The 25,122-nt window shown below is 48.9% G+C and overlaps 1 protein-coding gene across 3 annotated transcripts in view; it reads right to left on the bottom strand.

The window, feature by feature from the left end:
• Nucleotides 1-25,122, bottom strand: part of NUP188 (nucleoporin 188) — a 642,545-nt gene that overhangs the window by 525,857 nt on the left and 91,566 nt on the right. For all 3 annotated transcript variants that reach the window (XM_069237029.1, XM_069237030.1, XM_069237031.1), the window contains exon 9: nt 1,194-1,405. In XM_069237029.1, the coding sequence (XP_069093130.1) occupies nt 1,194-1,405 (212 nt within the window). The remainder of the gene's footprint in view (nt 1-1,193; nt 1,406-25,122) is intronic.

The raw sequence follows: 25,122 nt of genomic DNA, 5'->3' as shown, positions 1-25,122 counted from the left end.
GTACAGCTATTCGGTGATCGATTAAAGCGTGGAGACGATCAGCAAAACATGGGCCCACAAGGTGGAGAGCAAGATCGGACAAGATCGAACACTTGTCACATTGAAAGGATCGCTGCAATGCCTAGAAATGGCTAAGTACCCTTGTTGGTTGTAATGAAGAATCTTCTCAAAATTGTTATGGGTCAATTAATAGTATAATAATTTAACAACTCAGGTTGCCTTTTTTTTCCATCATGATTTTGTCTATATGTTGATATATGACTCAGTCCATACCCAGGTGATCAGGAATTAACAAAATGAGATACCAACTCCAAAATTTAGAGGATGGGGGTAATTATTTTCTATTTAACAAAGCGCACTTTATATTTTCGTTTGGCTGCACCGATACCAGAATGGCCCAAGATCAAGTCAGCATACCAACACTTGAAAAGCAGCAGATGACAATCTAACCAGCTTGTTAATATGGAGTCGAAGATCGGCACACAGAAACGGAGTGTACGTTTTCCAACTGTTTCATGTGCATCAATTACTGAAGTATAATGAACCTACATTTTGAACTGGCTACTGGAAGAGCAGCCTTGATGGCTTCTTCTCATTTGCTTTCCGGCACCGTGGTTCATTTAGTGTGTCCTCTGATCACATATTTGAAAGCGATGTTTCTATACCCTTTGTGTCATCATCATAAACTCAGCAGCACAACTCGGTTCTCAGATTCACTCCTCACCTGCTACGCTAGACCCAAGAACCTGGAAACACTCCTTTTTCATCCATTCAGATCTACTCTACCCACTCACACTACCTGCTTCTTGGTGCTATAAATAAATACCCACCTTTGATTATACCTTCCTCTTGTAAGAATACACTTTTCATTGTGTCATTTATACTTTTCAAATGCGTTGCTCCTCCACTTACTACTTCGAGAGGCAAAACAAATCCTTCAGCCATCTGCGACTCCCCTTGCTCTCCCTCTCTTCAGTCTATTTCACCCCTTTATCCAGTTCATCCATTTCCCTCCCCTACTTCATTTTACAGTTTAACCTCTTTACTCGCACTTGCCTTCTTTCTTATCTTCTTCCCCTTATTCTCTGCAGTATCAGCATATCAAGTAAAATATAATTTTATTGTCCTCCAAACAGATTTTTGCATTTCCGCAGCCTAGGTCACTCACGTGATCCCAGATTCAGCACACATACCCAATGCGTTCCACGGTGGAATCCATAGTGTTGTCTATCAAGTGTCGATTTGTCTGCCGGCGACCAAAGCCCTGCTCTTTGAAGATCTTGGTGAAGGTCAGCAGTTCCGCAGGTGACATCTCGAAGTAGGCATAATACAGAAAGATGGTTTCCAGAAGCATTGCCTGCTCCCGGAGACATTGCATGAACCAACGGGACACCTGGCGCTCTGTCTGCAGAACCAGCAAAGAAATGTCATCAGGGAAGAGGCTATGCATATCACACTACATAACCACCACATGCCCTCATCAAGGTATACACATTGTCCAAAAAGAAAAGCAAGTATGTCAACAGCAAAATACAATGTCAGATTCTAAGTGATCCAGCTTCAGGCACAGCAGCATTTGTCACTCGTGGATTGGAACAACAGTAAATCCTATCTCTCCTCCAGTCTGAATTCCCTTCATCAATGTCCCTCATTCCCTTCATTCTCTTTATACAGTCCCTCAATGACATCACACTACATCTTTCTTGGCACTGCCCCTTCAGGGACATAAGGCTCGCCCTTCTCTCACGTGGCACTATCCCTTAAGGGACACAACTCACTCCTTTCTTTCACTTCAGTGAAGTCCATCAATCCAGCCGCTAATAGCGCCTTCCTGTAGGAAGTGCTCTCTCTATATGGTGCACTAAAAAGAAGTACACCAGGCAGAGAGTCCAGTGGTTTTGCAGATGCAAAAGTAGTTACACTAATGCTCTATTTTGTGGTAGTGTGGGTGAGCAGTTAGGCTTATCAGAGGGTAGTGTTAAGCATTTGTTATACTTACGGAGGTAATAAACGAGCCACACACTCAAAGAATAAATCACAGATCAATTTAGAGTAATGACACTTCTTTTAATATACATTTTGATCTCAGGAAGTTTGTTATAAGGTCATTACGTTTTTATGCATAAATACTTTTCACTCGCAAATTTCGACAGTGCAGTTTAAGAGTTCTTCGATATTAACCTATGGAAGGGAAATGCATTCAGCAAGCAAGCATTTATGGACGACTCCCAGGACCCATCTCACAGACTTAATGTGAGTACTGGGCAAGAGTCAGGACCACCCCAACAGGTCACCCCAGGCAGCACTGGGGCAGCCAGGTGCAGAAGTGCAGTACGTGTCGGGTGCCTAATGTATTTCAATGAGGATTGGTCTCCGTGAATTTGGGGTGCAGGCTCCGGCTGGGGGAGCCAGTCGGGGACAACCAACAGTTAAATTGCAAAGGTGGGGTGCTCAGGGAGGAAGGTACACCTTTGGTCCTCTTCTCCAAGGCCCAGGGGTGAAGGATGCAGGGATGTCTTTCAGCATCGGGTTTCCTTGTCCAGGAGCACCTGTGGTTGGGGAGTCCTGTGGTCTGAGGCTGCAGGAGTCGTAGTGGAGTCCAAGAGGGGTGAAACCACAGTGGACTCGAGCTCAGCAGAGTCAGGGTACGTCTGACACCAGAGGTCCACTTCCACTCGGGCTGGCAGTGAGGGGTACAGTGTTTGCTTTAGGTGTAGAGGTTTCTCTCATCACAGTAGTTGCGGGAGAAGGGGTCTGCAGTCAGAGGCTACAGGAGACATCAGGGAATCCAGGAAGGGTGAAACCACAATGAACTCGGACTCTGGACAGCTGGGGGACCTTGCTGGCGCCAGAGGTCCACTCCCACTAGGGTCGGGGACAGCGGGTGCAGTGGTGACTTAAGGCGTCAGGCCTTTGCAGTTCCTCAAGCTACAGAGTCCTTTCTTTACAGTTGGCTGGAGAGCAGGTTTGCTGCTCACGGAAGACTTGACTCCTTTTTGAAGGCAAGTTTCTGGAGGTTCAGCTACAGGCCAAGGCGTCTTTTGGGGCAAAGTCCATTGAGGAGTGCAGCCAAGCCAGAGGGGTTGGTACCAGGTCAGCTGCTGTTTCTTCTCCTCTTCTGCAGTGCGTCTCTTTGTCCTTTTCTTCGTAGGTCGTCAGAATCTGAGTTCTGGGTTCAGGGGTGCAATGGGATGACCACCTTCAGCGTGACTGCACCCTTTCAATGACTAGTTCCGTTGGGAAGTGGGCATAACCGTAACTCTAGTGGCCTAATTCCTTCCAAACCAAGATGGAGGAATTTAAAAAGTGGTGTCCACTTCTGCTCATCCACCTTAGGGGTGGGACTGGCGTGAAGTGGGCACACCTCTTAATCTGCCTACTTTTTCCACCTGTCTTGCCTCCGAAAGTGGGGTCAGGACACGGGTTCGGTCATCTCTGCTATTTGGAGAGACCTGGGTTGCATTATAAAGGTGGCTAGGCCTTTGAAGCTTCCCGCCCTGGAATGTCCATCCTGCCTGGAGGAGGGGTCAACACCCCCGCCCAGTGCAGGCTTTTGGCCCACAAGAGTGCTGGCTCTCACTTCAGTGGGTCAGAAATGTATCTAAAGTGGCTGAACTGATCAGGACCAGTCAGCCAACAAGTTAGTAGCTGGCAGGGTTTCAGGGGGCACCTCTAAGGTGCCATCTGGGTGCTTGTATTTGTAAATCCAACACTGGCATCAGTGTCGGTTCACCAATACAGGATGTGTGAAACAAAACATCCCTATCTTCAGTGAAGCCATCATGTAGTTGGGGAACACATAGTGACCAGTGTCCAGCACATATATTTGAAATGGCTTCCCTATTCACTTACTATATCTGAGAATCAACAAAGACATAGCAGGGGCATATCTGCACGAGCATTGTAATATGTGTAATATAATGCACCCTGCTGTGTCAGGGCACATGGCAAACAGGCTGTGTGCCATGTTGTGTTTTCAATTTTATCTGCACCAAGACACGCAGCCTACAATGGCAGCCTTTTGTGCTTGGTGATGGGGTCCTTTAGTATGTCACAAGTTGTGCTGAACCCCTTAGGGACCCTCTTTAGTACCGCAGGTCCTAGGTACCAGGGGTACCATTTAATAGGTACTTTCAGAGTGCTAAAAGTTTTGCCAATTGTGGAAACGACTGTGCAGTTTTAGGGGGGAAGAGATCTGGCACTGGGGACTTGGTTAGCAGGACCCAGTGCACTTTCAGTCAAAATTACATCAGATACCAGGCAAAAGGGGAGCTAACCGTGCCCAAAAGGGGTGCTTTCCTACACTTCCTGTAGGAAGTTGGCTCTGTATGTGCTATTTCAAAGTAAGGAATAGCATGCACAGAGTCCAAGGGTTCCCCTTAGAGGTAAAATAGTGGTAAAAATAGATAATACTAATGCTCTATTTTGTGGTAGTGTGGTCGAGCAGTAGGCTTATCCAAGGAGTAGTGTTAAGCATTTGTTGAACATACACATAGGCAATAAATGAGGTACACACACTCAGAGACAAATCCAGCCAATAGGTTTTGTTATAGAAAAATATCTTTTCTTAGTTTATTTTAAGAACCACAGGTTCAAATTCTACATGTAATATCTCATTCGAAAGGTATTGCAGGTAAGTACTTTAGGAACTTCAAATCATCAAAATTGCATGTATACTTTTCAAGTTATTCACAAATAGCTGTTTTAAAAGTGGACACTTAGTGCAATTTTCACAGTTCCTAGGGGAGGTAAGTATTTGTTAGGTTAACCAGGTAAGTAAGACACTTACAGGGCTCAGTTCTTGGTCCAAGGTAGCCCACCGTTGGGGGTTCAGAGCAACCCCAAAGTCACCACACCAGCAGCTCAGGGCCGGTCAGGTGCAGAGTTCAAAGTGGTGCCCAAAACACATAGGCTAGAATGGAGAGAAGGGGGTGCCCCGGTTCCGGTCTGCTGGCAGGTAAGTACCCGCGTCTTCGGAGGGCAGACCAGAGGGGTTTTGTAGGGCACCGGGGGGGACACAAGCCCACACAGAAATTTCACCCTCAGCGGCGCGGGGGCGGCCGGGTGCAGTGTAGAAACAGGCGTCGGGTTCGCAATGTTAGTCTATGAGAGATCTCGGGATCTCTTCAGCGCTGCAGGCAGGCAAGGGGGGGGTTCCTCGGGGAAACCTCCACTTGGGCAAGGGAGAGGGACTCCTGGGGGTCACTTCTCCAGTGAAAGTCCGGTCCTTCAGGTCCTGGGGGCTGCGGGTGCAGGGTCTCTCCCAGGCGTCGGGACTTTAGGTTCAGAGAGTCGCGGTCAGGGGAAGCCTCGGGATTCCCTCTGCAGGCGGCGCTGTGGGGGCTCAGGGGGGGGCAGGTTTTGGTACTCACAGTATCAGAGTAGTCCTGGGGTCCCTCCTGAGGTGTTGGATCGCCACCAGCCGAGTCGGGGTCACCGGGTGCAGTGTTGCAAGTCTCACGCTTCTTGCGGGGAGCTTGCAGGGTTCTTTAAAGCTGCTGGAACAAAGTTGCAGCTTTTCTTGGAGCAGGTCCGCTGTCCTCGGGAGTTTCTTGTCTTTTCGAAGCAGGGGCAGTCCTCAGAGGATGTCGAGGTCGCTGGTCCCTTCGGAAGGCGTCGCTGGAGCAGGATCTTTGGAAGGCAGGAGACAGGCCGGTGAGTTTCTGGGGCCAAGGCAGTTGTCGTCTTCTGGTCTTCCGCTGCAGGGGTTTTCAGCTGGGCAGTCCTTCTTCTTGTAGTTGCAGGAATCTAATTTTCTAGGGTTCAGGGTAGCCCTTAAATACTAAATTTAAGGGCGTGTTTAGGTCTGGGGGGTTAGTAGCCAATGGCTACTAGCCCTGAGGGTGGGTACACCCTTTTTGTGCCTCCTCCCAAGGGGAGGGGGTCACAATCCTAACCCTATTGGGGGAATCCTCCATCTGCAAGATGGAGGATTTCTAAAAGTTAGAGTCACCTCAGCTCAGGACACCTTAGGGGCCGTCCTGACTGGCCAGTGACTCCTCCTTGTTTTTCTCATTATTTTCTCCGGCCTTGCCGCCAAAAGTGGGGCCTGGCCGGAGGGGGCGGGCAACTCCACTAGCTGGAGTGTCCTGCTGGGTTGGCACAAAGGAGGTGAGCCTTTGAGGCTCACCGCCAGGTGTGACAATTCCTGCCCGGGGGAGGTGTTAGCATCTCCACCCAGTGCAGGCTTTGTTACTGGCCTCAGAGTGACAAAGGCACTCTCCCCATGGGGCCAGCAACATGTCTCGGTTTGTGGCAGGCTGCTAAAACCAGTCAGCCTACACAGATAGTCGGTTAAGTTTCAGGGGGCACCTCTAAGGTGCCCTCTGGGGTGTATTTTACAATAAAATGTACACTGGCATCAGTGTGCATTTATTGTGCTGAGAAGTTTGATACCAAACTTCCCAGTTTTCAGTGTAGCCATTATGGTGCTGTGGAGTTCGTGTTTGACAGACTCCCAGACCATATACTCTTATGGCTACCCTGCACTTACAATGTCTAAGGTTTTGTTTAGACACTGTAGGGGTACCATGCTCATGCACTGGTACCCTCACCTATGGTATAGTGCACCCTGCCTTAGGGCTGTAAGGCCTGCTAGAGGGGTGTCTTACCTATACTGCATAGGCAGTGAGAGGCTGGCATGGCACCCTGAGGGGAGTGCCATGTCGACTTACTCATTTTGTTCTCACTAGCACACACAGGCTTGTAAGCAGGGTGTCTGTGCTGAGTGAGGGGTCTCTAGGGTGGCATAAGACATGCTGCAGCCCTTAGAGACCTTCCTTGGCATCAGGGCCCTTGGTACTAGAAGTACCAGTTACAAGGGACTTATCTGAATGCCAGGGTGTGCCAATTGTGGATACAATGGTACATTTTAGGGGAAGGAACACTGGTGCTGGGGCCTGGTTAGCAGGGTCCCAGCACTCTTCTCAGTCAAGTCAGCATCAGTATCAGGCAAAAAGTGGGGGGTAACTGCAACAGGGAGCCATTTCTTTACACAAGCCCCCCCCAGCCCACAGGCCAGGAGACTCAGCCCAAGCTGGGAGAGTCTTCCTAGTCTGTCAGGCGAGGAAGAGTAGGAGAAATAGGCTGGTTAGTTGCAGGGCCTACTCTGCCTTACATCCTTCTGTTCAGGTCATTCCCTTTGGGGAACTGACCTACTTCCACAGTGATAGGACCTAGTCTGAATTGCCTCTTGTCTGCCTCTTCAATGTCTCCACCCATTCTTTCTATTTTGGTCTTAGAGGTATCCACCTCTGCTAACCTTATCTTGGCCAGGGTTACCCCTAGCTTACCCAGAGAGGTTACCCAGAGCTGGAGTAACCCCACCATGACCAATAGGGTCAGGGGGCCTAACTTGCTATTTGGCATGGGGTCAGACCACCATGCTAAGGATAGGGCAGCCATAAAGGCTAACACCCAGCAGAGGCCACTGACAGCTGTCAGTGCCCAGAACCACACCTTTAGCTCTTCACCTAAAAGGGAAGGGGCTAAGTTACAGGCCTCTTTGGGTTCAGGTTGCCTGTCTGCTGTATTAGAGTGGGGGGTTACCACATCTTGTAGTAAACACCCTTCGTCCACTCTTTCTTCTGTTAGCTGAGGAGCCACCCACTCAGGTTTAACAGTTGCCTGACTAGCCAGGACTTCTTGTGGGTCAGGTTGGACTTTATCAGGGCCATTTTTGGAGTTCTCCCCTACTGGAGCAGAATCTCCTTGGCTTGCTGTAACCTTGGCTAAAGGTTGTCCACCCTTCCTACTCTGTTTTCTTTTCTTCTTCTTCTGGGGCCTGCTTGCATTTACTGCAGAGGCAGGACTTCCAGAATCCTTGGGAGAGGACTGGCACTGGACCAGTTCCTCTCTTGGGCTCTGACTAACCTCTGGGTAGTCATTTCCAAGGAGACAATCAAGGGGGAGGTCTGTACTGACTACTACCCTTCTCCAGCTAAGAGTGCCACCCACTTCTATGGGTACTAAAGCCACAGGCCTCTTAGTGACCCTGTCTAGGCTAACTCTTACCCTGGCAGTCTCACCTGGGATGTACTGGTTTGAGAGCACCAGCCTGTCATGCACAATAGTGTGACTGGCACAAGTGTCTCTCAGGGCAGTGGTTGGGATTCCATTCACCAGTAGGTGGTGGAAGTGTCTACTTCCCTCTGGAATCTCCAACTCACCTGTTGGGCCCTGTTTCCAGTTGAAGGCTATGAAGACCTCCTCATCTGAGGAGTCATCTCCCATGGCTACACTGGTTACCCCTGGAATTTTGTTCTGGGGTTTGTTTTTGGGACAAGAAGTGTCCTTGGTGTGGTGCCCAGACTGTTTACAGTTGTGGCACCATGCCTTAGTGGCATCCCAGTTCTTACCCTGGTACCCACCTTTGTTTTGGGTTGTGTCTTGGGGCCCACCCACCTGTTCTGGTTTTTGGGGGCCTACAGAGGACTCTTTTTCTTTGTTTCTAGTGTCACCCACTTTCTCCTGGGGAGTTTTTGTAACCCCTTTCTTTTGGTCACCCCCAGTGGAAGTTTTGGTTACCCTAGTCTTGACCCAGTGGTCTGCCTTCTTTCCCAATTCTTGGGGAGAAATTGGACCTAGGTCTACCAGATACTGATGCAACTTTTCATTGAAGCAGTTACTTAAAATGTGTTCTTTCATAAACAAATTATAAAGCCCAACATAGTCACACACTTCATTTCCAGTTAACCAACCATCTAGTGTTTTTACTGAGTAGTCTACAAAATCAACCCAGGTCTGGCTCGAGGATTTTTGAGCCCCCCTGAATCTAATTCTATACTCCTCAGGGGAGAATCCAAAGCCCTCAATCAGGGTACCCTTCATGAGGTCATAAGATTCTGCATCTTTTCCAGAGAGTGTGAGGAGTCTATCCCTACACTTTCCAGTGAACATTTCCCAAAGGAGAGCACCCCAGTGAGATCTGTTTACTTTTCTGGTTACACAAGCCCTCTCAAAAGCTGTGAACCATTTGGTGATGTCATCACCATCTTCATATTTTGTTACAATCCCTTTGGGGATTTTTAGGATGTCAGGAGAATCTCTGACCCTATTTAAGTTGCTGCCACCATCGATGGGACCTAGGCCCATCTCTTTTCTTTCCCTTTCTATGGCTAGGAGCTGCTTTTCCAAAGCCAATCTTTTGACCATCCTGGCTAACAGGGGGTCATCTTCACTGGAGTTATCCTCAGTGATTTCAGAGGTGTTGGTCTCTCCTGTGAGGGAACCAGCATCTCTGACTATTATTTTTGGAGTCAGGGTTTGAGGGACCCTGTTCTCCCTAGATAGGACTGGTAGGGGGGAATTTTCCTCCCAGTCACTATCCTCTTCCTCTGAGTTGCCACCCTCAGAGGGGTTGGCCTTTTCAAACTCTGCCAAAAGCTCCTGGAGCTGTATTTTGGTAGGTTTGGGGCCCATTGTTATTTTCTTTATTTTACAGAGTGACCTTAGCTCCCTCATCTTAAGATGGAGGTAAGGTGTGGTGTCGAGTTCCACCACAGTCACATCTGTGCTAGACATTTTGCTTCTAAAAGTTGGAATACTTTTTAAGAATCTACAACTGGTTCTAGAATCTAATTCAAACTTTTACAAACTTTTAAACTCTAAAAGAAATGCTAAACAGGATCTAACACAAGGCCCTAGCAGGTCTTTTAAGAATTTAGAAAACTTTTCAAATTGCAAAAATCAATTTCTAATGACAATTTTGGAATTTGTCGTGTGATCAGGTATTGGCTGAGTAGTCCAGCAAATGCAAAGTCTTGTACCCCACCGCTGATCCACCAATGTAGGAAGTTGGCTCTGTATGTGCTATTTCAAAGTAAGGAATAGCATGCACAGAGTCCAAGGGTTCCCCTTAGAGGTAAAATAGTGGTAAAAATAGATAATACTAATGCTCTATTTTGTGGTAGTGTGGTCGAGCAGTAGGCTTATCCAAGGAGTAGTGTTAAGCATTTGTTGAACATACACATAGGCAATAAATGAGGTACACACACTCAGAGACAAATCCAGCCAATAGGTTTTGTTATAGAAAAATATCTTTTCTTAGTTTATTTTAAGAACCACAGGTTCAAATTCTACATGTAATATCTCATTCGAAAGGTATTGCAGGTAAGTACTTTAGGAACTTCAAATCATCAAAATTGCATGTATACTTTTCAAGTTATTCACAAATAGCTGTTTTAAAAGTCGACACTTAGTGCAATTTTCACAGTTCCTAGGGGAGGTAAGTATTTGTTAGGTTAACCAGGTAAGTAAGACACTTACAGGGCTCAGTTCTTGGTCCAAGGTAGCCCACCGTTGGGGGTTCAGAGCAACCCCAAAGTCACCACACCAGCAGCTCAGGGCCGGTCAGGTGCAGAGTTCAAAGTGGTGCCCAAAACACATAGGCTAGAATGGAGAGAAGGGGGTGCCCCGGTTCCGGTCTGCTGGCAGGTAAGTACCCGCGTCTTCGGAGGGCAGACCAGAGGGGTTTTGTAGGGCACCGGGGGGGACACAAGCCCACACAGAAATTTCACCCTCAGCGGCGCGGGGGCGGCCGGGTGCAGTGTAGAAACAGGCGTCGGGTTCGCAATGTTAGTCTATGAGAGATCTCGGGATCTCTTCAGCGCTGCAGGCAGGCAAGGGGGGGGTTCCTCGGGGAAACCTCCACTTGGGCAAGGGAGAGGGACTCCTGGGGGTCACTTCTCCAGTGAAAGTCCGGTCCTTCAGGTCCTGGGGGCTGCGGGTGCAGGGTCTCTCCCAGGCGTCGGGACTTTAGGTTCAGAGAGTCGCGGTCAGGGGAAGCCTCGGGATTCCCTCTGCAGGCGGCGCTGTGGGGGCTCAGGGGGGGGCAGGTTTTGGTACTCACAGTATCAGAGTAGTCCTGGGGTCCCTCCTGAGGTGTTGGATCGCCACCAGCCGAGTCGGGGTCGCCGGGTGCAGTGTTGCAAGTCTCACGCTTCTTGCGGGGAGCTTGCAGGGTTCTTTAAAGCTGCTGGAACAAAGTTGCAGCTTTTCTTGGAGCAGGTCCGCTGTCCTCGGGAGTTTCTTGTCTTTTCGAAGCAGGGGCAGTCCTCAGAGGATGTCGAGGTCGCTGGTCCCTTCGGAAGGCGTCGCTGGAGCAGGATCTTTGGAAGGCAGGAGACAGGCCGGTGAGTTTCTGGGGCCAAGGCAGTTGTCGTCTTCTGGTCTTCCGCTGCAGGGGTTTTCAGCTGGGCAGTCCTTCTTCTTGTAGTTGCAGGAATCTAATTTTCTAGGGTTCAGGGTAGCCCTTAAATACTAAATTTAAGGGCGTGTTTAGGTCTGGGGGGTTAGTAGCCAATGGCTACTAGCCCTGAGGGTGGGTACACCCTTTTTGTGCCTCCTCCCAAGGGGAGGGGGTCACAATCCTAACCCTATTGGGGGAATCCTCCATCTGCAAGATGGAGGATTTCTAAAAGTTAGAGTCACCTCAGCTCAGGACACCTTAGGGGCCGTCCTGACTGGCCAGTGACTCCTCCTTGTTTTTCTCATTATTTTCTCCGGCCTTGCCGCCAAAAGTGGGGCCTGGCCGGAGGGGGCGGGCAACTCCACTAGCTGGAGTGTCCTGCTGGGTTGGCACAAAGGAGGTGAGCCTTAGAGGCTCACCGCCAGGTGTGACAATTCCTGCCCGGGGGAGGTGTTAGCATCTCCACCCAGTGCAGGCTTTGTTACTGGCCTCAGAGTGACAAAGGCACTCTCCCCATGGGGCCAGCAACATGTCTCGGTTTGTGGCAGGCTGCTAAAACCAGTCAGCCTACACAGATAGTCGGTTAAGTTTTAGGGGGCACCTCTAAGGTGCCCTCTGGGGTGTATTTTACAATAAAATGTACACTGGCATCAGTGTGCATTTATTGTGCTGAGAAGTTTGATACCAAACTTCCCAGTTTTCAGTGTAGCCATTATGGTGCTGTGGAGTTCGTGTTTGACAGACTCCCAGACCATATACTCTTATGGCTACCCTGCACTTACAATGTCTAAGGTTTTGTTTAGACACTGTAGGGGTACCATGCTCATGCACTGGTACCCTCACCTATGGTATAGTGCACCCTGCCTTAGGGCTGTAAGGCCTGCTAGAGGGGTGTCTTACCTATACTGCATAGGCAGTGAGAGGCTGGCATGGCACCCTGAGGGGAGTGCCATGTCGACTTACTCATTTTGTTCTCACTAGCACACACAGGCTTGTAAGCAGGGTGTCTGTGCTGAGTGAGGGGTCTCTAGGGTGGCATAAGACATGCTGCAGCCCTTAGAGACCTTCCTTGGCATCAGGGCCCTTGGTACTAGAAGTACCAGTTACAAGGGACTTATCTGAATGCCAGGGTGTGCCAATTGTGGATACAATGGTACATTTTAGGTGAAGGAACACTGGTGCTGGGGCCTGGTTAGCAGGGTCCCAGCACTCTTCTCAGTCAAGTCAGCATCAGTATCAGGCAAAAAGTGGGGGGTAACTGCAACAGGGAGCCATTTCTTTACACTTCCCTTTACTAATGTATTTCACTCCCATATCTCTTGGCACCTTCCATTTTGTGGTATCAACTTGCTACATCTTCCTTGACACCTTCCATTAGTGACATCCTTCACACCCATTTTTCTCCTGGTGCCATCCAACTCCCTCGTGTCACCTTACCTTCACTGAAGTCTCTGGCTCCTGTGGATGCGTGCTTAAAGGGACACCAGCACGTGTTAGGGTAATCAGTGGCTGGCCCAACAAACAAGCCAGCTCGCACCCTCCTTCCATATTTATCGGTATTTTATATTTTCCCTGTAGTCTGTATAGCTAGTATGTATGAGTGTCAATTGCAAAGGCAGCAAATTCACACATGTATGTAACTTTGGACAGAGATCCAGCTCTAAAAACTGTATTTTCCGTTTTCAAGATAATGCAGAGTTCACCAGGTCAATTGTCAGCTGTGCCTGGTCAGAACCCAGTCGGATTATAAAGGCACTCCCACACCCCAGCCTGAAGCCATAACAATGGCGAACACAGAGCCTGCCGTAGCACATACTTGTAGGAAGCTGGCCTGGTGGTCACCTGTGGTGTTGGCACCTTATACCAGGTCCAGGTGTCCCCTATTAGGGAGGTGTAGGCAGTGCCTAGAAACCAGGCTCTCTAGGAGTAGCTGTGGATGAGCAGCCAAGGCTTATCTAGGAGACGTGCAAAGCTCATGCAAAACCACTGTAGTCACACAGCAACTTAACACACAAGAAAGAACTGCACAGTGTTACAAAAATAAAGGTACTTTTTACTTTATTATATTAACACGACACTAGATTACTTATAGGCAGCCCCCCCACTGGAGGCAAGTACCCACTATATATCTATAAATGTACACACACACACACATACACACACATAATAATAATTAGGAATTAGCATAGAAAACAACTAGCATTGGGGTAAACAAACAGCTAGGGCCCTAGAGGAGGACCAAACCATATACTAATGTTGGAATGCGAAGTGAAGTCCCCACCAAGGATATGGAGTAGTTAGAGGGGAGCTGGGAGAACTAGGGACCCCAAGAGGTAAGTATCCAAGTGATCCCACCAACCAGGAGAGCAGAGGTAGGTGCCTGGTCTTTCCCAGGAATAACAAGAGGACTTAGAAAATGGATTGTGCAAGAACAGGACCAGACCACAGGAACCCAAAGGTGGATTCTGGAAGAAGAGGATTTGCAAAAGAAGGGGACAGATTCCAGTCCACGATGGAGTGTCCAGTCAGGGGAGGGTCCACTACCCACCCTCCTGTGGATGAAGATCAGGGTCGGCGAGGGAAGGAGAAGATCAGCTGCAGCGACCAGGAGCTGCAGAGAGGTCCTTGGAGCGATGCGGAGGATGGCCCACGTTGGACACCAGGTCGCAGATGGTCAGTGGTTTCGGAGAACCACCAACAAGCCTTGGCAAATGCAAGAGGAAGCAAAAGAAGAGTTGCAAGGCTAAAGAGGACCAGCAAGGTCCAGGGGACTCGACCATTGGAGGGGAGACCGGGCTGACCCTCAGCAGTCTGGAGAGCCAGCAGAACCAGTCACAGCCCCCACAGGCAACCCACTGGCAGCAGGCACATGAAGTTGCTGTGATGTCCAATCAGCATACCCGGAGCGGAGCCCCACGTCGCTGGAGCAGCAGAGGAGAGACTGTCCTTCCAAGGATGAAGTACTGGAGGCCGGGGCTACTCACAGCCTGAAGATCCCTGTGTTGGTTGAGGTGCACAGGGGTACTGTCCTGCAAGGCAAGGGATCAATGTCTCCCAAAGTGGACAGAGGGCAGAGAGGACCAAGGGGACCACTCCAGACCACCACCTGTGTTGCAACATTCAAGAAGCCGGACGTTGTTGCTGTAGGTGCATGCACATGCAGGGGAGTGACTCCTTCACTCCAAGGGAGATTCCTTCTTGCTTCTTTGGTACAGCTGAAGTCTTGTCGACCCCAGAGGATGCACAGCCAGGGAAATGTTGCAGTTGCTGGAAGGAGCCGGGGAAACAATGTTGCAAGGAATGGTCATCTCAGGAATTGCAGTCTTGTCGGTTCCTTAAGTGTCCAGTTGCAGTCCCGGTGGCCAGGAGCAGAAGTAAACGATGCAGAGGAGACCTGGTGGAGTCTTGAATGCTGAATCTGGGAACCCACCTGCAAGGGAGTACCTAAATAGCCCTAAAAGGGTGTTTGGTCACCTTGCACGGTGACCACCTATCAGGAAGGGTCTCTGATGTAACCTGCCTGAACTGGCCACTCAGATGCTCCTCAAGGGCCTTGCACATCTTGTTCCCAAGATGGCAGAATCAAGTAGCCACCTGGAGGTGCTCTGGGCACCACCCTTAGGGTTGTGATGGACAGTTTTGTGCCAGAGCAGGGACCAGGGTTCCCTGGACTGGTGCAAACCGGTTTATGCAAGGATGTCACCAAATGTGCCCTTGAAAGCAAACTAGTGTCTTGGGAAGGCCTTGTAACACCTATTTCCAAGGGCGAGGGTGTTGCCTCCCTCTTCCACCGGAAATCCTTTGTTCTGCCTTCCGCTGCTTGAGCTGGTCAAGCAGCAGGAGGGAAAAACCTGTCTGAGGGGTGGCAGCACCCACCGTGGGCTACCCGCAAAACCCTGGAAGTCTGATATGAGGAATAATGGGGGGAGGGGTGTTGGTCTTCTGAAGAGCTCCAAGAGTGCATGGAATCATACAACCAATACTGGCAACAGTATTGCGGTGTGATTCCGACATGTTTGATAGCAAACATGCCCAGGTTCGGAGTTACCATCATGTAGCTGGACACAGGTGGTGTCCAGTACACAGGTAAAATGGCTTCCCAGCACTTACGAAGTCCAGTGTAATGGAACTGGCATTCGTAGGGGCACCTCCGCACATGAAGGGGTGCCCTCACACACAGGGACCCGCACCCTGCCCTCTGGGCTAGGAAGGCCTACCATAGGGGTGACTTACACTGACCTGTAGTGAAAGAGTGCATGCACCTTTTCACACAGGCTGCAATGGCAGGCCTGCAGACACATGCAGCATGGGCTCCCATGAGTAGCATAATACATGCTGCAGCCCACAGGGGATCCCTGGTGTCCCAATGCCCTGGGTACCTAGGTACCATATACTAGGGACTTACATGGGGGCACCAGTATGCCAATTGTGGGGTGTGCAAAGGTCCTAGGCAACCATATTTAGAGAGAGCACAATCAATGGGTTCCCGGTTAGCAGGATCCCAGTGAAAACCATCTAAGCGCACTGATAGCAGGCTAAAAGTGGGGGTAACCATGCCAAAAAGAGGGTCCTTTCCTCCAATACTCTTAGCTGAATGGACAGCAACAGCAGTAACACTCCGATACAGAAGGACAAAACTGACAGAAATGAGGACCTCTTTGAACAAACTCCAGCAAGCTTTGCAGGACAATATATTTCCTGAAAGGATTGCAGTCTCTGCTCCCCAAAGTCTGGAATAAGCCAGACTTATTAGGAGGTTCAGGAGTGCTAAGGGGTTGTCTTTCACATGAAAATAAATGTGTTGCTTGTACACAGATGGGCAAGCATTAACACTTTCCCTATGGGTAGTGATGCTCACATTAAACCCTGAAGTGGATACTTTGAACCTCTGAGATTGTTTGCCCTCATCTGGGATAGGTCCACCTTTGCCTGAACTGTGAAGGGTGTTAAACTACTTTTAGAGTCACTGTTTCAGTGCTGAATCCTGCTTCAAAGCCAGAGAGAAGATCTAATATATCATTTTCAGAGTTCGAGATGTGATTCTGCACAGCCTTTCATCCGCTTCAGTGCTAAGGGCATGCAGCACATGTCCTTAACAACATCATAAGTACTAAAAACTGGTCTTGGTCATGTATGTCCTAGAACTGAAGGCAAGCAACATGCACCAGAGAGATTCCCTCTTTATTTTTCATGTTGGCGCGCTGGGGTAGCTTCCCCAGCAGCCAAGGTTGTCTTTTTTTTGTTGCTGTGTGAGCACACATTTCATGTAGATGTCATTAAGCTAAAAGAAAATAAAAAAATCAGCAGGTCGCCTCATTCCACTTCCATCGGTGCTTGGGGGTATAACAAAAGCCCCACACACACCCTCCCACAGCACCCCCACCCCAAAGAACAGATTTTGATGAGGAATATCACTAAAAAGGGAAGAATTTCCCCTTTCCAATGTTATCTGTCCCTCCTAAATCCCTGCTTGGAGGAACTGCAGCAGGAGGACGATCCCCAAGCTGGGAACCCCACCAACTAAAAAATGTAATCAGCCTATTTATGTTTGGTTCCAGACTCCCAGCGGGCACCCCCTTCGTTGTTTCGCAGGTAGCCCAGATATGGGAACAGGTGGTCATACAGGTGCTGCAACGAGCGCCCTACACCCAGCTTCTCCCAATTTGGTGGTTACGCCCCTTTGAGCCCAAAAGAGACTCAATAGATATTTCAAGTTGACTGGCAGGTGGCTGTCAACGAGACTAAGCGGCAGCTTAGTTGTGTTTGTCTTTGGGTAGCGAATGTTTTGGACAACATTCAAACAATATGTATCGCTTCTGTGTGACTAGAATGCAAAACTGTGATACTTTTGTAACTCTCCCATAGGGGTAAAACACTTACAGATCAAAAACATCAGCTAATGTTTCTATTTTTTATACAATATTAATCTCTGAGAAACCTATGAGCAACCTACACAAATTACCTCTTGCCAATTTCAGAATTTTGTGCATTTCTCAGAAATCTAGATCTTTCTAGCTTCTGGGTTTCGCATCTGTTTCCATGACAAATTGCAAACAGGTTGAAACAACAAAAAACAGGAACAGTGGACTACCTACTAGAAAAGTGGAAACGCTGTGATAAAGAAATCCTTTTGTTTGTTTAATTTTTAGGAAAAAAGCATGCATTACATTGCATAACACTTTTTTCCCATTTTTTCTTAATTGCTATACATTGGCAATTTCTCCGTTCTCACAGAGAATTCCCCAAGATGGGAAGAATAAAAGTACACAAAACTCAAAACTTTTTGTGGCCAAAATATTATGGATGATTAAGTCAGCACTACCCCCAAATGTCAAAAAATGGCTTAGCATTTATGGGGAAAGGCTTAGTAGCCAAGTGGTAAACACTCTGGCTACGAACAGTGGGCTACAAACTGAGGGAAATATTCATATTTTATTACCACTGTATTTGCTTCCTCCTTAATGAAGGATGTTGGCTTTCAACCCATGTTTTTCTATGTAATGCGTTCCAAGAGTAGTCTGGTAAGGTTCTCTGGAAAGGAGTTTAACACCAGATTATTTTCCTTACTAGGCAAGTTTTCCTTTACCTTTTAAATTCTACGCCATGATCGAGGCATTGTACGCTACTCCTCCAGTAACTACATAACGTAGGAAGCTGGCAATCTATGTAGTGTACTGAATATAGGGGCACACAATGCAGATAGTCCAAGTGACCCTTAATGGTTAACACAGGTTAAAATAATCCCAAATGCTGTATTTGTGGTAGTGTGGGCGAGCAGTTTAGGCTCCTCAGAGGGTAGTGCTAAGCATTTGTTGAACACACAGTCAATAAATGAGAGACACACTCAAGAAGAAACTCAAAACCAATTTAAGAACAATAACACAACAGTCTTATTTATGTTTCAACACCAGAAAATCTTCAAAGCAAGGAAAGTACTGCGCAGAGTAATTCTTCACAGTGGGATAAGTAAATACACCAATGCACTTTAACGAGGTAATGACTTTCAATGGGTAAAGTACATCTACTGCATACAGGTCTTTGCACAAGTATCTCGGGGTCCCCTTGTAGTCTAGGGTGCTACGGCAGCAACTTCACCAAGACATCAGCAGTTCCGTTTTTCCTGCCCTATGTAGTCTGGGTACAGAGGTGCTGGATGGGTCTGGTGCCTTGTGCACTGCACCGTTGGAAAGAAGGAGGGGCCACCTAGACAAAGGCTGTCGGGGAAGGGGGGGGGGGGGGTCCAGGAGCTCCCAATGGGGGGGGGCTTTGTGGGGGTCCTGGGAGCACTATCAGTTGTGGTGGACCCAGGCCGGAGGGGCTCCGATACAGTGGGTTTTGGTCGGCAGGTGCTCCTGCATCAAAGGCGCCCACGGCTCTCAGTTGGACCTGCAAGAGGGGGACAAAACAGGACAGCTGGGCCATTCTCAGTGCTGGCCTCAGCAATGCGGATATCCCTCGTCAGCTGGTCGATCTTTCCGGCATTGGAATCTGGAGTGGACTCAAACAAGTGTTGGTTGCTGCAAGGGGTCCGTTCCATGGGCATCAGTGCAGGATGGCTCATGTGGGTACTGCCCTCTTCACTTGGTGGGGAGATTGATCTGACCTCCTGGAGCACTGTGACCTCGTCCTGGGTGGCTGGTGCATCGCTGGGCCCGGTGGTCAGCAGAACGATGGGCCAGGTTGGTGTTGGTGTCAAAGATGAGTTGGTGGCTGCAAGCTGCAGGGAAGTGGTTCCTCCACTTCAAGGGAGATACTGACGGTTTGGCGAAGTGCTGAAAGTCCTCCGAGGCTTTTGGAAGACGCACAGCTGCAGGACAAGTCAGGATGTCACAACTGCCGGGAAAGGAGCCAGTAGACGGCAATGGTGGCGCCAAAGGTCCATCAGCAGTCCGCAGTTCTCACTTCTTAGGGTATTCTTTGTCCTCTTCTTTCTTCAGTCAGTCGAATTTGAAGTCCTGGTGTTAGGGAGCCCCCTAAATACTCAATTTAGTGGGGTTTAGGGGCATGAAGGGTAGTAGCCCATGGGCTACTCACTCCTTGGGATGACAACACCCCATACATGACTACTTCCTGTGGAGAGAGGGCATAACCCTGTCCTAGAATTCCTAATTTCTCCAAAAGAAGATAATGGAACCCTTCCTTCACGGAGCATATCGGGCAGCCCACCTTAGGGGAGAGCTGGCCTGGTGGTGCAACACTTCTACTGCATAACTAACTTCCCGTCTGTCCTGGTGCCCAGTTCTGGGGGAGCCTGTGGGCGCATATCAAAGGTGGTAGGGATTTTGAAGTCCCTGACCTTGGAATGCAGATTTACTAGCCATCCTGCTGGAGGAGGTGATAACACCTTCCTCTGAAGCAGGCACTGTTTCCAGCCTCTGAGATTGTGAGCTTTCACACGGGGGCGGGGATTGTCAGAAACTAGTCTGTAGAGGAAGGCAGGTCAACAGCAGTCAGCCAGCACACTACCAGACTAATAAGTTTCAGGGGACACCTCTGAGGTGCTTTCTGGGTGCTTCTCATGACATCTCCAACAATAGCATCAGTATGGGTTTATTAAGACAAGATGTTTGATACCAAACCCCATAGGTTTCAGTGAAGCCATTATGTAGCTGGGTAACTCGCAATGACTAGTGCCCTTGTAATATCTAGTAACTGGACTAGACATCACAGGGGCTTATCTGATCACGAAGACAGGTCCTTACATAAAATATAATGCACCCTTTCTTAGGGCTGTAGGGGTGACTTGCATACATCAGATGCAGTGACTCTGGCATGGCGCACAATGAGTGTGCTATGTTGTGTTTTCACTCACAGTTTGCACCATGACAGCCTGCAGTGGCAGTCTGCATGTAATTTGTATGGAGGTCCTTTAGGGTGGAATAATACATGCTGCTGCCCTTAGGGACCCTCTTTAGTACTCATGCCTAGGTACAAAGGGTACCATTTACTAGGGACTTACGAGGAGCTAAAGTGCTTTCCAATAGGGTTACCATTGGGTATTTCGTTCTTAGGAGAAAGAACACTGGCAGTGGAGCCTGGTTAGCAGGCTTCAGTGCACTGTCAGTCGAAAACCAGCATCTAGCAGTTCAAATGAGTGAAACAATTGGTGGTGGGGGTGGTGGGGCAACCTGGGAAAAAAAGAAACCTGGCTTCCTACACACAGACACAGTAAATTATGCTTCGGCCAGAATGCCAAACTGATTCATTGTGACTTCATTTTGTGCAACACAGATACATTATTTACATTTCTCTTTACCAGACCGGGACAGTGATCAGCATTTAACACAGGTGAGATCACCATGGTGATCACCACGCGGTCCTGGGGCATGGACTGTACATAAGCAAAAGAGTTTGAGCTAAAAGAACAAGTTACTTACCTTCGGTAAAGCTTTTTCTGGCGGATACAGTAGCTACCTGTGGATTCCTCACCTTATAAATTCACCCTTGCGCCAGCATCCGACGGAAAATCTTCTTCCAAGCTCTCGACGTCGACGAGGACCACACAATTGCACGGCTCCACGCGACTCCGTCTGATGTCACCGTGCCAAAAAGAGGTCCTCGCTGACGTGCTAACATCAGTTTCACCCATTTTTTACGTGCCGTTGAGGCGAACAAGTGAGAACCGACCCCATAATAACTCCAATAAATACATATATACATAAAACTTCCATGATGCAATATAATCAAAACCATCATTTATATATACAGGAAAATACATTAATATATACATACACCTATACAACCACATATCTCAGTGTAACCAGACAGGCAACGGGGAGGCAGGTGGGACTGTGAGGAATCCACAGGTAGCTACTGTATCCACCAGAAAATGCGTTACCGAAGGTAAGTAACTTGTTCTTCTGATGGATACAAACTACCTGTGGATTCCTCACCTTATGAATAGTCCCAAAGCAGTACCACACTCTAAGGAGGGTGCCCATCTGATTACACCAAGAAATCCTGTAAAACAGATCGCACAAAATGGCCGACCCTCCTAACCTCAGCATCCAAGCAGTAATGCTTTGCAAAGGTGTGGAGGGACGCCCAAGCTGCTGCCTTGCAAATATCCACCACAGGAACTCCCCTTGCAAGGGCCGAAGTAGCAGACTTAGCCCTGGTAGAATGGGCTCTGATGCCCTCAGGGGGAACTTTTTTTGCAAACAAGTAGCAGATCTTGATACAAAGAATGACCCACCTGGAGATTGTTCTTTTATGGACTGCTATGCCCTTTCTCTGTCCAATATATCCCACGAACAGCTGGTCTTCCAACCGAAAGTCTTTCGTCCTTTCAATATAAAAAGTAAGCGCCCTTTTAGGGTCCAAACGGTGAAGCCTCTTTTCCTCCTTCAAGGGGTGAGGAGGAGGGTAGAAAGATGGAAGGGTAATGGTCTGCCCTATATGAAAAGGAGTGACAACTTTTGGCAGGAAAGCCGCCCTGGTTTTCAACACCACTTTATCCGGGAAAAACAAGGTAAAGGGTGGTTTAACAGAAAGAGCTTGAAGCTCACTAACCCACCTAGCCGAGGTTATAGCAACGAGAAAAACAGTTTTAAGCACCAAAAACCTTAACGGGAAAGAGTGCATGGGCTCAAAAGGTGACCCCATTAAAAAGGTTAAAACAAGATTTAGGTCCCACTGAGGCACATGAAAAGGAATGGGAGGAAACCTATTAACTAAACCCTTAAGAAACCTAACCATAATAGGTGATTTAAATAATGAGGGCTGATCCGGGAGGCAAAGAAAGGCTGACAGAGCAGCTAAATAACCCTTAACCGTAGCCACTGCACAACCCTTCTTTGCTAAATCTAAAGCAAATAATAAAATATCAGAAAGGTGGGCCTTCAAAGGATCAATTTGTCTTTCTCCACACCAAGCCACGAATTTTGCCCACCTACCGGCATAAATGGTCTTAGTGGAGTGTCGCCTGGCCGATAAAATAACATCCACTACATCTGGTGGGAGAGAAAAGGAACTCGGGTTGCCCCGTTCAATCGCCAGACATCAAGGTGCAGGCTCCGGAGGTGTAGAGCCTGCCCCTGCGACTGCGAGAGGAGGTCTGCCCTGAGAGGGAGATGGAGCGGAGTGCACAGCGAGAGTTTGAGAAGGACCGTGTACCACACCCTTCTTGGCCAATCTGGGGCTATTAAAATGACCTGAGCCCGATCTTGGCGAATCTTCCTCAGAACCCGAGGAATCAAGGGTATGGGGGGGAATGCGTAAAGCAACTGGTTGCACCAAGTGATCTGAAATGCATCCCCCAAAGCTCCTTGCACCGGATGCTGGAGGCTGCAGAATGACGGGCAGTGCGTGTTCTCCCGAGTGGCAAACAGATCTATCACTGGAGAACCCCACATCTGAAAAATGTGCAGGATCAGATCCGGATGGAGACGCCACTCGTGATCGGCCAAAAGATGCCGACTGTTGAGCACCCCAGCCAGATGATTTGCTATCAAGCAAATCCGATGGTCCTGAAGCCAGGGCCAGAGACGCAGAGCTTCTCTGCAGAGAAGATACGACCCTACTCCTCCCTGCTTGTTTATATACCACATCGCTGTAGTGTTGTCCGTCAGGACCTGAACTGACTGACCACGAAGGGACGGGAGGAAGGCCTTGAGAGCCAAACGTATCACCCGCAATTCTAACAGATTTATGTGAAAAGTCTGTTCCACTGGAGACCAACGACCCTTGATTTCCAGGTCCCCCAGATAAGCTCCCCACCCTAGAGTGGAAGCATCCGTCATGACTGTGGCAACCGGAGGCGGCAGTGAAAACGGCCTTCCCTGAGAAAGGTTGCCATCCACAGCCCACCATCGTAACTCCGCTGCAGCGTCTCTGGAGATCGTTATCGACTCCTTGAGATCCCCTTTGTGCTGAAACCACTGCCTGCGGAGGCACCATTGAAGAGCCCTCATGTGCCAACGTGCATGAGTGACCAACAGAATGCAAGAAGCAAACAGACCGAGCAGGCGTAAGACCTTGAGGACTGGAACAACTGCTCCATTTGGAAACATTGGAATCAACGCCTGAATGTCCTGAATCCGCTGATGCGGATGATAGGCCCGATTCAATGTTGTATCCAGTACTGCCCCTTTGAACAGGAGGCGTTGAGAGGGCTCCAGGTGAGATTTGGGTACATTCATCGAAAAACCCAGACTGAACAACAAATGAGTGGTCATCTGCAAGTGACGCAACACAAGCTCTGGAGATGAGGCTTTGATCAACCAATCGTCCAGGTAAGGGAATATCGAAATCCCCTTCCTTCTGAGACTTGTTGCCACCACTGCCATCACCTTTGTGAAGACTCCAGGCGCTGAAGTAAGACCAAACGGAAGGACCGCAAACTGGTAGTGTTGCGACCCCACCACAAACCGGAGATACTTCCTGTGCGACTTGAGTACAGGGATATGAAAGTAAGCATCCTGCAAGTCGACAGACACCATCCAATCCTCTTTGTTCAACGCCAGAAGTATCTGTGCCAGAGTCAGCATGTTTAATTTTTCCTGTTTGAGGAACAAATTCAAAATCCTCAGGTTTAGAATGGGTCTCAAACGACAGTCCTTCTTGGGGATCAGGAAGTATCTTGAATAACAACCCTGACCCCTTTCCTGCTCTAGAACCAACTCCACTGCACATTTTGACAACAGGATCTGAACCTGCTGCTGCAACAACAGGAGATGGTCTTCTGAGCAAAACGAGGGACGGGGAAGGAAGGGAGGAGGAAACTCCTGAAAAGAGAAAGCATATCCTTTTCTCACAATGTTCAGAACCCAGGAGTCTGATGTAACTAACTCCAACTCGTGGAGAAAAAAAAAAAGATGTAACCTTCCCCTACAGGAGAAGTATGGTTGATAAAGGGGAGAAAACTAGGGCTGCTTCCCTTGCTGTTGTCCTCCAGAGGAAGAGGATGATGCAGGGTGCTGCTGGGTGGCCCCTCTTGTTCTAACCCTCCCCCGCCCTCTATGGATCGATATGGGAGGCTGGTAGGCTGCTGGACCGTGGACTGGGGTCTCCCACTGTAAATGACTCCACGCCCAAACCCCCTGAACCTCCGAAAGGACCGGAAAGGGGTAACAGAAGAGGCTTGCAGACCAATAGACTTCGCCGTGGCCCCACTATCTTTAAAGCACTCTAGGGCAGAGTCCGCTTTATCACCAAACAGCTTTTCCCCATCAAAGGGCAAATCCAATGAAGTGGTCTGTACACCCGAAGAAAACCCTGAGGACCTCAACCAAGCGTGCCTCCTGGTAGCGATAGATGTACCCATTGCTCTGGCCACCGAGTCTGTGGAATCCAGACCAGACTGGATTATTTGTTTTGCCTCAGCCTGCGCAAAAGATAGGAGTTCACCAAATGGTCTCTGTACATCCTGCAGCAGGTCAGGAACCATAGCCTTCACGCAGTCAATCAGGGTGTGGACGTATCAACCCAGCACACAGGTAGCGTTCGCAGCCTTGAGAGCCATGCTGCAAGACGAGAAAGTCTTCTTTGCAGATTGCTACATCCTTTTGGATTTCCTGTTTGATAATATCACAGGGAAGGAGCCTGGAGCAGACCGTGTACAGCAAGAGGCCTGAACCACCAGACTCTCCGGGGTAGGATGTTTCAATAAAAACCCCGGATCACCAGGCAGAACTCTGTATCTTCGTGCTACAGATCTATTCACAGCAGGCGACGACACAGGCTTCCTCCAAAGCTCTAATATGGGCTCCCTAAGAGCATCAATGAACGGAAGCAAAGGAACCGCAGAAGTCGAAGAAGGATGCAGGACCTCCATTAAAATGTTTGTCTTAACCTCTGCAGCAGGCAATGGAAGATCTAAAAAATCCGCCGCCTTCCTAATCACTGTATGAAAAGAGGCTGCCTCCTCCGTGAACTCCCCCGGTGAAGCCAAGTCCCATCCCGGGGAAGTATCAAGCTCACTGGCCGAATCCAGC

Source organism: Pleurodeles waltl, chromosome 6 (genome assembly GCF_031143425.1).
Source record: "Pleurodeles waltl isolate 20211129_DDA chromosome 6, aPleWal1.hap1.20221129, whole genome shotgun sequence".
Classification (NCBI taxonomy): Eukaryota; Metazoa; Chordata; class Amphibia; order Caudata; family Salamandridae; genus Pleurodeles; species Pleurodeles waltl.
This window is presented reverse-complemented; position numbering and strand designations above follow the sequence as displayed.